Source organism: Acomys minous, assembly GCF_964271855.1.
Source record: "Acomys minous genome assembly, chromosome: 14".
Taxonomy (NCBI): Eukaryota; Metazoa; Chordata; class Mammalia; order Rodentia; family Muridae; genus Acomys; species Acomys minous.
Window position 1 is genome coordinate 18062147 of NC_140496.1, and position 15787 is coordinate 18077933.

Below are 15787 nucleotides of genomic sequence, written 5' to 3' on the forward strand. Positions count from 1 at the left end.
AAATCTTGAGACCTCTGCTTTCCTGAGATTCTGGCACCCCTTGATGGAGCCCGAGGGCGTGAAAAGAGTTCTGGGTTCAAATCTTAGCTTTGCTATTTGGTAGTGTTATTGCTGAGACTAGACACTGGGTGTGCTCAGGACAGACAGAGAGAAAGGGAGGCAGGAGAAGCCTCTCCCTGTTTTCAGAGAAAAGCCTGCAGTATCCCCAGCGGGCACCCAGGAGTCTCATTGGGGTCCTCAGGAACCCAACCCTGGCAGAGGAGCAGCCTCCGCCCGCCAGTGCAGCGCCGCGCCCTGCGCGATTCCCTGAGCATGCGCGCCCCCTTCTGGCGGCCCAAAGCGGTGCAGCTCCGGGCCGCATATAAAGGCAGCGTGGCGCGCAGCCCCAGCGCGAGAACCAGAGTGGAGCCGCACCGAGTGACAGCGCTGAGAAGCTTAAGATCTCCGGAGCGGCTCGCCATGGCTGGCCCGCAGCAGCAGCCCCCTTACCTGCACCTGGCCGAGCTGACTGCATCCCAGTTCCTGGAAATCTGGAAGCACTTTGATGCAGACGGTCAGTAAATCTCCCAACTTCTGGACCCGTTGACCCTTGGGGACCTGAGAATGGCCAAGAGGGTCAGGGGCATGGCTCAATGCGGGCAGGTGGGCTTTGCCCCCAAGTGGTTTGTTCTGGTGGCAGAGCCTGCTAGGGTCTTGAGTTTGGGAAACGCCCGACTGCCCTGGTGACAAGTGCCAGTAAGTTTTCCCAATGCAGGGTGCCCACGGCCCACGTTCTGAGCAAGTCGGAGCTTTCCCAGAGAGGAGGCATGGGCAGAAAACCCTCCCTGTGACTCCCCTGCCTTCTTCTCCACCTTTCCTTTCAAGCTAACGTCCTGCCTCCAGTCCTGTAGCCACAGGTCTCCAAACCCTGCTCTCTTGGCCCCTTCCGCTCCTTACCCTCATCAACAGTACCGGAGCTGGGAAAAGCTGAGCATCCTGAGGGGAACCTCTAGGGCCTCTTTGAGCCTGGCTGGCCAGGAGCAGGAGTGGAGAACGGATTTGGGGCTTTTAACAAACCCGTGCTTTCTTTATGCATTATTCCATCCCCACCAATATGTGTGCCCCCAACTTCAGGAGCAGTGGGTGTGGTGGGGAGGGTCCTGGCACTAGCCCCCAGCATACTGCCTGCAGGTATAGACTCCTGGATACCATGAGCGGTTGTCTGTGGTTGGGGGGCGGGGGGAGGGAAGTAACACCCCAGTGACCAACACTTTGCTCTACATGGTCTCCTCACAATGACCAACCCAAAAAGTGAGGTCCGGCTGAATGGCTTCCAGACCTGGGATTCCAAGTGTCTACAAGCGATCTGACTCAAGTATACATGGAGCACAGATGCCACCACCCCAGGCCCTCTCCTCTCCTCTGCCCCCACCCCCAGAAGACTTTTCTGTCACTCCAAAAAGAAAAGAAGAGGGTGAAGGGAGCCCATTTAAATTCACCCTCCAAAGTCCTGGCTGAGATGAGAACCCAGAATGCACTGGCATCTCAGACCTGTTGGCAGGGTGGTGGCTGGGGGTGTTTATCCTGGGACTGAGAGGGAGAGGTAAGAAATAGTTCTTACCAGGTAGCAACTCCCTGAATTCTCTCTCTTGTTTCTGATCCCCTTGGTAGTGTATGGAGGTGGGCGCACAGAGGTCCTCTCCTCCCAGGGCCGTGGCAAGGAAAGGGTTAGTGTCTGAGGATGCCAAGAGAAGTTCTGTTTTCCTGGAGGCAACTAGAAAGCTGCAGGGGCAGGGGACTAAGTATGGGGGAATACTGGGGTGGGGTGCTGATCTGCCTGGTTCAGTTGCATAGTCTGAAAAGTGGGGCCAAAGAAGGGGGGCTGTATTTCCACCTCCCTGCTCCTGTGCTCCCCAACCCCCTGGATGCAGAGGGCTCTAACAGCACTGCAGCCTCTCATTGCTGCGTTGCACGGGACATGCTTTGGCTGCTGTTCCTGCACCGGAGACTTGCATGAGTCAAGGAAAGTTACCAAGCCATCAAGGTTATACCACGGGCCTCCTGCTAGATGAGTCAGCTATAAACAGCAGACTCCGAGTCTACTTTTCCCTAGGGACAACCAGTAACCCTCTCAATCATCAAGGAAATGTGATGTTTAAGTCTGTTCTGAGATACAAAAGCAGTTGCACCCTTTCGAGTCCTACCCTGCGAAGCTCCTCAGCAGATTCCCCTTGTGAGGTGAGGTGAGGAAGCTGACAAAGGACTTGGTTGGTGATGCTGGCTTCCAGCTGGAGCCTGTGCCCTCATGTAAGTGGGCTTCTCTTGGGGTAGGAAGAGAGAAATTTCTCTATGATGTAGTATTATCCCACAAAAGATCCTCAGGCTAGCCTTGGAGGTGGTGGGTAATTCCTTTTTCCAAGAAAGGGAAACTTGGATGCACACACACACACAGACACACACACACACACACACACACACACACACACACCCCTCCTCAAGGAAGTCCCAAAGTGGGAGCAGAAATGAAAGTGATGTGAATAGAAAACACACATATATGGGCAAACTGGAACGCCACTGAGGGGTCTAGAAGGAACCCTGGGACTGCCTTCCTCTGTACCTTTGTGACTGACCCTCTCTTTGGCCTCTTGAACACCCTAAAGCTGCAGATGCGCCCAACACCTCATCACTTGACCCACGTTGGCCCGGTCTCAGCCTCTCTCTCTTCCCCATCCTGGCTTCTGTTTGCAACTTAGGGATCTGTTGTAGGAGGGTTGTCACTCACTACTTCAGAGACCTCTGGGAGATTCTCTGCAGCTCACAGGGTCCCTGGAGTAAGCTCACTTGAGCCCAGTTAATCACGGGCACCAGGGAGAGGAGCCACCTCCCTACCCTCCCAGGCTCTTGTAAACAAAGAAGGCTTCAGAAAAGACCTTGGTCCAGGGAGAGCAGGGTAGGGGCTGAGAGTGGTGACCCTTACTCAGCCCCTTCAAGTCAGAAAGAAGAGGTGCTACCCAGTCCCTTAACCCAAAAAAGGTCACTAACAGTGGGGAGAGAAGAAGCAGGTATTTAAAGAGTCAGGAGCTGGGCAGGAAGGGGCCAGAGATCTCTCCTACTCTCCTATAGCACCCCAACTCTTGCTCATTGCCCACCAAGGGTAGGTGGTCCATCTCTCTAATGCAATGTTAGGCATCAGTGAGGTGGCAGCCAGCCCACCCTATGCCTTAGTAGACTCTGAGGCTTTTCTACATGTCGCCTCCCTGCTCTGAGTGACATAACTGTCTGAAACCTTCACTCTGTTGTTTCCTGGTCACTTTGTCAACAGTATTTTTTTCCCCTCTTTAAGATCCAAGTGGCTGTCAAGCCTTGTAGCACAGGCCTATACCCAGCTTCTTGGGAGGAAGATTGCAGATCCCAAAACTGCCTAGGTTATAGAATGAGTTTTAGGCCAGCCTGGGCAACTTGGCAAGACTCTGTCTCAATATACAAAGCAAAAAGAGGGCTGGAGACAAAGCTCAGAGGTGTACTGTTATCTAAATGTTTATCTGGCATGTACCAGGCTCTAGGTACAGTCATCAGCAACACAGAAAGGGGGACACACACACACACACACACACACACACACACACAGAGAGAGAGAGAGAGAGAGAGAGAGAGAGAGACAGACAGACAGACAGACAGACAGACAGACAGACAGACAGAGAGATCTCCAGGTGGCTGAGGGATGGATGCCCAAGTCACAGTGTACATACCATCTCTGTGTAGTTCCTACAGATACAACCAGGCTCCTAGTCCACTGATAACCTTCTGTGTTGTGGCTCAGGATAGAAATAAAGGAGTTCCTGACAAGCTTCCAGAAGCAGTGAGAATGCAGAAGAGAAAAAGGAGCAAACAAGCATCCATAGGCCAAGAGAGACATTCCTTGATCCAAGCCTCTGTCCTGTCTATGTAGAAAGGTAACCAAGCAAGAGAGCCTATTAAAGGAGTCGTTTGAAAGTAAAACCAAACGCGGACTAGAGTCAGCTCCACAGATAGTACACAGGGTAGTACACAGCCATTAACATGAGACTGAGTCTGCGTGAACACTGGAAGGTGCCCCCAAAGTGCTACTTAAGAGACAGCAAAACACAAAGGTGAGCTGCGTTTACTGGGTAAGAAGGAAAATAAATTTAATGGGCATCTTTCCCCCAGAGAACGCACATCTAGCTGCAAGTACAGGGACCTACTCAGAGTCTTCTGAATAGCCTTGGTGGGATAGCTTCTCAAAGCCTTTTCCAAGGACTGAGTCCTGTCCCTTATCTGCGTGGGATGTGGAGGTCCCCTACACTGAGGACTCTGAAAGTTAATAATAACAAAGGACCACATAGTGCCGAGGAGGGCTCTGCCTGGCTGTTCTTTTCCTCCTACGCCTAGGGGTTCTAACAGAAGTGTCCTGAGAACCCAAACACCACTAAGGATCCAGAACCACGTACCCAGGCAGTCCTGCCCAGAGTCCTGTGCCCTGCCAGCTCCGTTTGTAGTCGGGGGAGCGGGAGGGGGGTGTTGGACTTGAACAGGAACAGAACCTCTCAGCGGTTGAAGTGGCCTCTGGGGAACAACATTAGGACAAGAAAGAGAGGAGCCAAGGATGTGCCAGAGAGGACGATCATCTGCCTATCATGCCCGAGGCCCTGGATTTCAACCTCAGCAACACACACACACACACACACACACACACACACACACACACGTAATACATACTACACACACGTACACCACACACACACACATACACTGACAGCTCATGGGGTGTTAAACAAAAAGACTTGTGAAAACAAGGGAACAAGACACACAATAGAGCCAGGCGGTGGTGGTGCACGCCTTTAATCCCAGCACTCGGGAGGCAGAGGCAGGTGGATCGCTGTGAGTTCGAGGCCAGCCTGGTCTACAAAGTAGTCCAGGACAGCCAAGGCTACACAGAGAAACCCGGTCTTGAAAAACAAAACAAAACAAAACAAACAAAAAAAGACACACAGTAGGTATTAAGTATTGCACATTAACTACTATGCCTACAGTTCAACAGAACCGCTACTCTGCTTATGGATGTATAGCGACGATTCCACAATAAAATGCTGGACCTGAGTTTGATGCTCAGAAACCACATTTTAAAAAAAAAAATCGAAGAGTGGTAGTGCACAATTGTAATCCCAAAGTGGTGGTAGAGAGGTGGGTCCTCGAAGTTCACTGGACAACTGCAGGTTAGCAAGAGACCCTGTCTAAAAGAAAAAATAAAAACACAAAACACAAAAAGATGAATGGCATCTGAGGAATGATACCCAAGGTTGACGTCTGACCTCAGCAACACACACACACACACACACACACACACACACACACACACACACACACTGGGTCTCAGTTCATTACAGTTGGCAGGGTCTAGGTCTGGGGACCAAGGTGTTCTATGCTTGAAGACGGCTTTTTTTTTCCCCCTAATCCTGTAAGTGAAGCCCTGGTGCACATTTTGGCTGGGCTTGGCGTCAGCAGTAAAGGCTTGGTGAGAAAGCCGCCTGCCTCACCTAGAGAAGCTCCTAGGCACTGTCTGGTCCCCTTAGCCTCTTTCACCATCACACTAATTGCTTCACCAACGGTTTTCTTTGGTGTGGGGTGTGCGCCATGTGTTAGCTCCGAGCCACGCATCCTCTGGGTAGCCATCACCTCTCCTCTTGGACTGTGATTGCACCAGCCAGGAGGAGGGAAGCTAGGTCTGCGAAGGGGCGGGGCTCCCCGAGAGACAACCATGAAACAGGGCTGAGGTAACATGTTTGCGCTGATAAGATACTCAGCTGCCTTAGCCCAGGCAGCCGCTAACCCGGGGGGCTCTACGTGCGGCCCTTGCTTCATCTCGCTTATTCCCACTCCAGACACAGACGCTTCTACTAGCTAAGGCCCTTGGGGAGGTTGCTGGGACTCAGGAGACCCCTCGGGGAAATCTTCCCCAATTCCCACGGAGCCAGAATTAATAGAGCAGGCACTAGGCTCTTGAAGAACAGCCTCTGCAGCACTCGGTCGGCTGGCATCCCTCCTGGCGGATTGCATCAGATGCCCTCCTGTGCCCAGCCAGCCCCATCTGGAGCCTCAGGCTCTGGCCTTCTCCCCTCCTCTTCGCCTCAATCTGCCCCTTCCTTCTAGCCTCCACACGCCTGGGACTCAGCCCAGCGTCAGTCTGCCAGCTGTCCACAGGTTCAGGAGACCCAGCCCAGCTCCTGGGCCCCATTCCAGAAGCGGCCCAGCCTGCGAGCAGATTAAAATGGGAGTACCCAAAAATTCTTCTTGGGGCTTCAGGTCTGGGTTTTTGTTTTTGTTTTGTTTTGTTTTTTGTTTTTTTTTTAACTCCAGGAGCCTCTAGGAGAGATGTGGGGAGTGTACATGTATGTGTGATGGATAGAGAGAGAGAGAGATCCAGACAAGTACAGCTATGCGCATACCTTACCCTTGGAATGAGCAAAAGGAAATTGTGACCGCTGTTAGCCATGTGATAGAAACCCCTGATGCCCACAAATCTTCCTTCCCAAGGTGGGATCAATATGGCACCTGTGTTCGTGTGACAGAAGCCGAAGTGCAACAAGACAGAAATGGAAGGCCTTAGGAAACGGCCGGTGCCTGCCATACAAAGTTGCATGACTGCTGACAGGCTTCCCGGGCCCACCAATGCTGACACCACATGAGGTGAAGAACACCCAAGGCCCGGTTAAACAGATCTGTGAGCACCACGCCCAGTGAGAGATTCAGAAAGCTGAGGGAGGGGCCGACGATTCTGCCCTTTTGAGGGGTAGAGGTTAGCTCTGCCACTGAGCTGGATTTGGCTGGCATTTCTAACCAGATCGCAGGTTACCGCCAGACCACTCTAAAGTTACCAAACTAAGGCCCTTCCCTTTAACAAGATCCCCAGGTGATGATTATACACCTTCATTTTTGACATGTACTACCATCCTTGGAAGCTTCGAAGACACCCACACCCCAGCAGCTAAGCCTGGTGCAGGGCTCAGGCAATGGCACTGTTGTTAAAGCTCCCTAAGGCCCCAGTTGAGAACCAGCAGGCTAAAGAGATCACTCAGTGGTTGTCAGGGACCCTTCAGGTTGAAGAGGTATAGAGATGAAAAATGATGCCTTCCTGTTTATAGATGTTGCATTTTCCAGGCTGTTTCCAAAGCATTGCTCTGTATGGCTCTCCTGGTGGCTCTATAAAGTAGAAAGGGTTTAAGTAGTTTTGCCCACTTGAGAGAGAAACTGAGGCACAAAGGAATTGACTTGTCCTAGAGTAAGGGACAGTCGTCAAACCGGTGGTACAGTCAGTCCCTTCTCCTTGGGTACCTTCTGCCTGTACACCTCGGAAAATCTGTACATATGGACCTCAGGGAGGAACAAATAAACCCTTCTGGGGTACAGCATTCTTCAGTCAAGAATTTCCAGTCCTCTGTGGTCATATTAATGATAACGAAATGTTGTCTGTCCTTAGCTTTGGGATGCACGGTGGTGAGATGTGGAAGCAAAAGTAGGTTCAGGAAGGATGCAAGGTCCCCAGCTCCCTCTTAGTCCCCTCTCCCTAATGTTCATGGTTTGGAGGTTAGCAATGGTGGTTACTATGGTAACCACATCTTTATCAATGCCCATCCACATGAGATTTACTTGGTCACAACCCCCCCCCCCTCAAACTGTAACGAAGTCACAGAAAAAGAAAACCATTTACACAGAGCTTAAATCTTCCTAGATGGATTCTGGCCAACTGCTCCATATCCCAAGCCTTACAGGATAGGACCTGTCAAATGATGCTTGGGGGTGGCCTTATGGTGGAAACCCTTCTTCTTGACCCACCTGCATGACTGCTCCGCACTTCTCACTCTCCACTTTCAATGGCTTGTCTGGCCTCCTCAATGGATGGTCTCACCCCTGTAGACCGCTCTGCTTTGTGGGAACAGGCCCACGTCTGCGGCTTGGAACTGTTGTTCAGTTTAAAACAAAGGCTCATTTGCATGAAACTAAATCTTCTCCTTTTGTTCAGGGGTATGGAGAGAGTCTTATCATGCCCCAGACGGGGTGTGTGGGACCCCCCCCCTTGCTGCTCACTGTATCCAGGAAGGGAGATTTGCACAAAGCCACCATCTTAGCTCCGGGTCCTCTCTCCCTGCCTCTGAGTTTATTCTTCCTTCTCTCTCCCTCTTCCCATTGCCTGGAACCGCTCAGTGAGGCATCTCTTTCCTGTCCTGCCCAAAGGTCCTTGAGAAAAATCATCTCTATTTCCTCACATCATCATTTAGCAGTCTAAGGCCAAAGTGTTCCTGACGTGGGGCCAGAGGCAGGAACCACGGTGGTAATAATCACTGACAGTTTGTTTCCTTTTGCCTTTTTTTTTTTTTCCAAGATAGGATCTCACTCACTAGATAGCTTCAGCTGGCCAGTAACTCACTATGTAGGCCAGACTTATATTGGCAAAGTTACTGGCCCTTTGCATCAAGGGACTGACTCCTGATCCTCCTGCCTCAGCCTCCCAAGTTCTGGCTGGCATGGGCAACCATACTGCACCATTGGCACTGTTGACATTTGTGTAGGCCACCACCATGCTTGCAGCACTGGCACTGTGGAGGCTTGCTGTGGGCCAGCACTGTGCCTGCAGCACTGGCATTGTCGCAGCTTACTGTGGGCCGGCATTGTGCCTGCAGCACTGGCACTGTGGAGGCTCGCTGTGGGCCAGCACTGTGCCTGCAGCACTGGCACTGTGGAGGCTCGCTGTGGGCCAGCACTGTGCCTGCAGCACTGGCACTGTGGAGGCTTGCTGTGGGCCGGCACTGTAAGTTCACTGTTCTTCCATTGCATCTCTCCCGCAGTCACAGGAGGAGGAGCAATCATTGTTCTCACTTCATAGTTGAGGAAACTGAGGCTTAGAGAGGTGATTCTCACAGTCGGGGGTGTCACAGGAAGAGAAGCGGCTGTTGGTCCGTGGCTGAGAAGGGGCAATAACTTTACCGACCCCTATGCAGCAGGTAAGAGGGCTGGAGAAGTGACAGAGCACCAGGGGCCACATGACGAGAGGCTCAGGTGAGGGCCTTTGGTAAGGGATGCTACGCAGAGCTGACTGAAGGCAGTTCTTCCTCCTGTGGCTGCCTCTCCTTCCAATTCCATTCAGCCACCTTCTACTGCTCTCAGGGAACACACCCTCACCCACGTATGCACCTCACCTAGGCTCCTGGCCCCAGCCCCGATGGCCTCTACATCATGGACCACACTTCATGTTCATAGTACCAGCTCTAAGCCCCCCAATTCCACCCACCTTAGTCTTGGGCTTCTGGAAACTGCAGATGGACGCAGAGCTGAGTTCACCTTCCCACCACACTTAGTCAAGGGGAAGCTGCACCTAAGCAATGGGATGACTGTCAGATCACAGCAGGAGAGAGAAACCACTAGAAGCCTGCCCGCTATGTGGGTCATCACCAACACCTCTACTTCTTTGCCTAGAAAGCTGCTTCTGTTCACCCTCCCTTGCCCTAGCTGGCCTCACGAACCAACAAGCCCCACCCCCTTGTAAATTTCCAACTCTCCCGTAGTGCTTTATAGAACATCCTAGACAAAAAAGACAACGGCCTCATCCCGGAGGGACCCAGGAATCACCTTTTCTTTGCGGACAAAAATAAATGCATAATTCATCTGTACGGTATTTATTGAAGCATCTTCCCCGGGAGGGCTTGCCTCCAAGGTTATTTATTTGGGACTTAAGACCTTCAGGGCCACTAGGAAGGGAGGTTATTTCCTCCCACCCCCATGCTACCCACAGAGGCCAAGACAAATGCTTCTGTCTTGTTGGCTTTTGTTGTTGTTGTTGCTAAGTCTGCAATTCCATATGCCCTACAAGAAAGTGACCACCTTCTTAATGATTCAAGTAGGACCTCTTCTTGGAACTTGACTTTACTGATTGCCTAACGTCGCTGTACAGGGAAACCACCTGGGAGCCTTAAAAAAGAAAAGCCACAGTGCTTAGTCCACAACCCAAGGTAGTGGTATCAGAATGTCTAGAGGTGAGAGCCGGACATCCATATATATATTTTTTTTTAACGATCCTCAAGAGATCCCAGTATGCAGTAAATCCTGGCACCGTTGCCCTGGGCACGTCTGGAAGAGCTAGCACAGACCCGTGACCTTGGCCATGGACTCAGCACAGCACTGATGTCTGGGCCATTCAGGCTCCCGTTGTAAGAACCTATACAACCTCTCACTATTCGTGTGACCTTCAGACAAGTCAGGCTTTGACCTTCAAACCCGGTCCTGACCATTGGGCTTTTCCCTCGGGTCCACTTCCATCTTCTACGAACATGCCAATAACCGGGCCCAAACAATTCCGACACCTGTGACACACGGCTGATAGACGGTGCCATTTACATACCAAAGCTCCCCTGACTCAGCAGCTAGGGAGGTGGCTGCACAAACATGAGGACTCGAGTTTGATTCTCCAGCATTTGTGTCAAAGCCGGATGTGGTTGTACACATCTGTGACTGCAGAACTTGGCGGGAGAGAACGGCAGATCTCTGAACTCACCAGCCAGATGATCTAGCCGAATCAAATCCAGGTTCAGTGAGAGAATCAGGTGAAAAGTGATAGAGAAAAACACACAGCAGACATGGACCTTTGTCTTCATGTGTGCATATATGGGTGCACACAACCTTCACATACATGTGCATATACACATGTTCTCTCTCTCCTTAAAAATCTTATGTAGGTCACATGGCTATAATCTTACCACTTGGAGGCTGTGGTGGGGGGGTGTAGGGGAGGGGAGGGCAGAAGCAAAGCAGTAGGATCGTAAGTTTGAGACCAGGCTAGGCTTCGTGGTGAGATGTTGCCTCAAACAACAGCGAGCAGACCCATTTAACTATAATAACCCATTCGGCAGATGAGATTAATCTACTTATTTTCTCCCACGGCTCCCTCCTATATTTATTTCTCAGGACTGCCATAGCAAAGTACCCCACATTGGGTAACCTAGTACAACAGAAACAAATGCCTTTCTAGTTCTTGAGACTAGAAATTTGAAATCAAGGGGTGTGTGTGTGTGTGTGTGTGTGTGTGTGTGTGTGTGTGTGTGTGTGTGTACATGTGCTCATGTATATTGTATAGGCTTTGGGGGAGAGACTCTGCTGCATACCTTCTAGAGGCAGCAGCAATCTACAGTGCTCTTTAGCTTGCAAATGTGTTGCTCTCCTCTTTGCCTCCGTCTTCCCTGTGCCTTGGCACCTGTCGCGACTAGTGACATCTATAAAAGCCTCACTTCCAAATAAAGCCACATGCTAAGGTTCCAGGTGGATGCTGGAAGAACACTCCCCAACTCTGTGTACCTTCTCAACCTCAGAAACCCAACTTCTGCCCCAATCCCAGGCCTGCCACCTGATGACATGTCCTGATGTCAGGTGACACTTCCTGTGAGATCTCCAGCCCTCAGCGCTTGCTCATGAACAGCAGCCGCCTCTGCCAGCTGACCAAATGTGCGGACCTCCAACATTTCTCCAATTCTGAAGCTGTGGGCTGAATATTCCAAGGCCCCTCACTAACCTTGGATACATGCCTACAAGCACTTAGAGGACAAGGACCCACACTTAACATAGCTGACCAAGATGCCTGTGTTCATATTAGTGGGAAAAAGGTTTTCCTGAAGTTGCTGGCTTCCTCTCTCTGTCCTAGTCTTACTGTGCAGCCCTAAGATAATTCTCTTTTGTTCGTTCTCATCTATCTTTACAGGAAATGGGTACATTGAAGGGAAAGAGCTAGAAAACTTCTTCCAAGAGCTGGAGAAGGCAAGGAAAGGCTCTGGCATGGTAAGCCTGCACTCTGCCCCCCCCTAACTGGGGTTTTCCTGTCACTTTGATTTATCTAGCCTTGAAAATAGTCTGTCCCATGATGCATCTAGTCAGCAGACCTGGGCTCTCTGGTCTTGGCAAGTAAGAGTCTTTCATTTGTAAGGACATGAAAAGTCAGGTTCCCCCTAGGGACGCCTCTTCTCAGTCTCTTTGGGTGTCTTAGAGACATAGCCGCCACGAAAGCCAAGCGCTGATGAATCCCCCCAACTACCCAGGTATGTGTTTGGTGTGTGTGTGTGTGTGTGTGTGTGTGTGTGTGTGTGTGTGTGTGTGTGTGTGTTTCCCTGGGAACACAGTCCAGAGTCCCAAGGGTTTATAATTCAAGATGGGGTTCTCACAGAGGGCCCCAGGTGCCTGCAGTCTAGATGAGAGTCCCTCGGCCTCAGACCTCTTGACATCTGAGGCTGGATAATTTTTTGGTCTTTATATTACAGTGTGTTTAACAGCACCCTTGCACCTACCCGGGAGATAGCCAAGCCATGGCAATCAAAAATGTCTTAGGTTGCGTGTAATGGTGTACACCTTTAATCCCAGCCCTTGAGAGGCAGAGGCAGGTGGATGTCTGTGAGTCTGAGGCCAGTAGGAGGCTACATTGTGAGTTACAGGACAGCCAGGGACATAGTGAGCCCCTGTCCAAAAAAAAAAAAATGTCCTAGACATTATCAAATGTCCCCTGCTGGAGAATGGGGAGCGGAATCCAGTATTCTAGACAACAAACACTGGTTCCTCTGTAAGGACCCAGAGGGAAACTGAGGACCTCTCAGAAGCAACCTCTGAGCCCCGATCATACTGTTAGTATGGAGTCGTGAACTTTGAACTGTATGCAGTGACTCCTGATCGTGGTCCAGTCCCTAATAGCAGGCATGCTATTTCCTCTGGTACCAAGTTGTTGAGTTTGCTAAAGCCTTCTTTATCATTGTGTCCCGTGTCTATTCCAGAATATATGGAGCCCACTCCTTCCTTCTAGCTCCCTGAGCTCCTTTGAGGGTCTCTCTCTTGTCTCTTGCTTCCCACCCACTACCCCATCCACTACCTGCTAGTAATTCTTCTAGACTCTGTTCTTTAGATAAATTAGTTAAGAATGAGCTCCTAGCTCAATGCTCAGCGAAGCACCCTAGTGAGAAACATGCCAAAGCCATGGGCTTACAAGAGCTGGAGGTGGTGCACAAATGTATTTGCCAACAGTTCTTTCATCAGCCCTCATTACTAGGATGATGTAAGCCCAGGTTACAGAAATCACAGCTTTGAAACTGACTCTGAGAATCATGGACTATGCAGAGGAATTGGTTCAATCAAGAGTTTCACATCTAACATCTTTTCTTAGTCATCCTCTTCCTCAGCTGCCATGAGAGTGACAAGTCTGTCCATAGCAATCCCAACTGCTGTCACATAGGACGGGTTCTCAGAGCATCTGTCATGTAGTAGAAAAGCCTCAGACTTTGGGAGTAGGAACTAGGCTTTCAATTCCTGGCTATATTTACCTGGCTGACCTTGAAGAAAGTCACTGCATCTTGGATTCCACTTAGTCGTGAGATGCAGGGATGACTCGCCCATTGGGACCATGGTAAATCCCACATTTATTATAAGTACCTGGCATCAAACCTTGTAATATATATATTATATATATTACATATATGTATATACATATATATTACAAGGTTTGATGCCAGGTACTTATAATAAATGACAAAGATTGGTAAATTGAGATCAGTGTCAAAGGCCAAAGATGATACAGAGGAATCCAGAAAAAGCTCTCAGAATGTGTGGCATTTCTCTTGGGCCAATCTCAATGGGCTTGAAACCCCAGCGGAAGTCCCCAGGTGAGAACAGGAAGAGCAGCTGTGCATGGGGTGAGTGCTGCAGCATTGACTGGAGATAAGAAAGAACTCTTTGATGACGGCTCAGCTGCACCCCAAACCATGGAAAGGTTCCAGACTGCCAAGAGACCACTATGCTTAAGTCGAGGGGTAATGAGCTAAGGGGACTCTTAATAAATAATCTAACTTTCTATACTTAGAATAGTTGAGTGGAGAATTTAAATCTTCCCTCAGCCGTGTGATGTCCTCACATTCCTTCTGGCATGAAATCAGATAAGAGCACTGAAGAATTGCAAGCATGTCTTTGAAGAGGAAGACGAGGGATTCATTTTGTTCTGGTAGAGTGGTTGGAACCTATTATGGCGTAACGGGTTGAAATGGGTTGTGCTGAGAGCCGCAACTCACATCTGAGAGCTGTGAACTGATCCATCTCAAAGGACAAAGGGTGTGTCAAATCACATGATACAGAACATGCTCACATGTCCTGTGTCCCTTTGATACCCATGGGACTGAGATCTCACAAAGAGACCGACACACTGAGCACTGGGTGCCACCCGTTTCTGAGCCATGTGTTCAGGACACAAAAATGATGCCCAGCCTTCTTCAGTCTACATAGCATGGCGGCCAGATCAGCCTTCTTTCTCTGTCCACAGATGTCGAAGAGTGACAATTTTGGCGAGAAGATGAAGGAGTTCATGCAGAAGTACGACAAGAACTCAGATGGGAAAATTGAGATGGCAGAGGTGAGAGCCAAGCGGCTGGCTGAGGAGGGCTGTAGTCACTGTGCCCGGCTCCCACCCCAACCCTGCACCCTGCACCCCTTGCTCAGGCACAGCCCGAAACAGCCACACCTGAGCCAACCAAGCAGAACAAGTGCAGCTTTCTCTGTGTGTTACCCAAGGAAAGAGGGAGCAACAAACAACGGTCTAGGGTCTGGTCCTGAAATGCTCTCAGCATCCAACAGATGCTGCAAATGTGTGAAAAGCCAAGCTTAGTGCAGTGGAAAGATTAGTTAACAGGAGTATACACACCTCGCCTAAAGGCGTCCAAAAATGAAACTTAATATATATTTCATGTAGATAACTTGCATGTGTAACGTACATTCCATGTAATTTCTAGATGCTTGCACACACACACACACACACACACACACACACACACATATGCACATCCACACATATATGCTCAGACTTACACATAAATAAATATGTTAACTCTGATCATCGGTTTGTGACCCCTGGTCGAGAGGTCAGGGATGATGGTGGTAGCACGCGAATCAGGGCCTTCCTCTCCCAAGATGTATTGGTTCAAATGCTACCATAGACCTAGAGCCCTAGAGTCAAAGCTTGAGACAGTGATGCCAGGGGTTGTGGCATGCTGCAGGGAACAGAAAAGAAGCAGAGATGTCTACAAAGGGGCAGAGAGAGGGGTGAACCAAGAAGCCATCTCAGCCTATCTCTGAGAGAACTCTTTATTGTGCCATAGATTGTTTCCTCTGGAGGCTCCTGTCAGTAAGTCACTGAGTACAGGTTGCTCCATCGAAGGACTGAGGGGACCACAAACCTTCCCCAGTAGGGCTGCTCCTACTTAGCTAAGGGTGACTCACCTGCGGGGGAAGTGTGTCCTACTGGCCTTCAAGCGACAGAGGGATGGCACCGTAGACCAATTTAAAATGCTGTGGTAAATCTTGGGATCAGAAGACATCTTCTTTAATAGACACAAACTATAAGAAATATTTCGAGGTTTATGGGCCATGGAGTCTCTGCCCACAGCTCTTCGATGCTGCCACTGTAACTGTGGGGGTGGGGTAGCTACCAGAAATAAGCAACTGAATGGCTGGGGCCATGTATCACTAGAACTTTACAAACAAGCCTTGGGCCCTGTGTGGCACTTGGCCATTGTTTGTTTAATTGTTCCTCGTTTAAGTCAAAAGACACTACTAATGAACGAAGCCATGGTCAAGGTTGGCTCTGGCTCCAGCCGTGCCTCTCTTCTCTCCTCTTGGCTCTGTCCCCCTGTTCCAAAACAAAACCCATTGTCCTTCCCAATCCTGTAGCCATAGGACTGCAGACATTTCATAACTCACATCCAGATACAACCGCCATGTCCTT

At 50.1% G+C, this 15787-nt stretch overlaps 1 protein-coding gene across 1 annotated transcript in view; it reads left to right on the forward strand.

Annotated features, from left to right (window-relative positions):
* Window positions 1-367: 367 nt before the first annotated feature.
* Window positions 368-15787, forward strand: part of CALB2 (calbindin 2) — a 25854-nt gene continuing 10434 nt past the window's right edge. The window contains exons 1-3 of the mRNA XM_084755827.1: window positions 368-553; window positions 11741-11817; window positions 14330-14419. Of these exons, the coding sequence (XP_084611953.1) occupies window positions 460-553; window positions 11741-11817; window positions 14330-14419 (261 nt within the window). The 5' untranslated portion in view covers window positions 368-459. The remainder of the gene's footprint in view (window positions 554-11740; window positions 11818-14329; window positions 14420-15787) is intronic.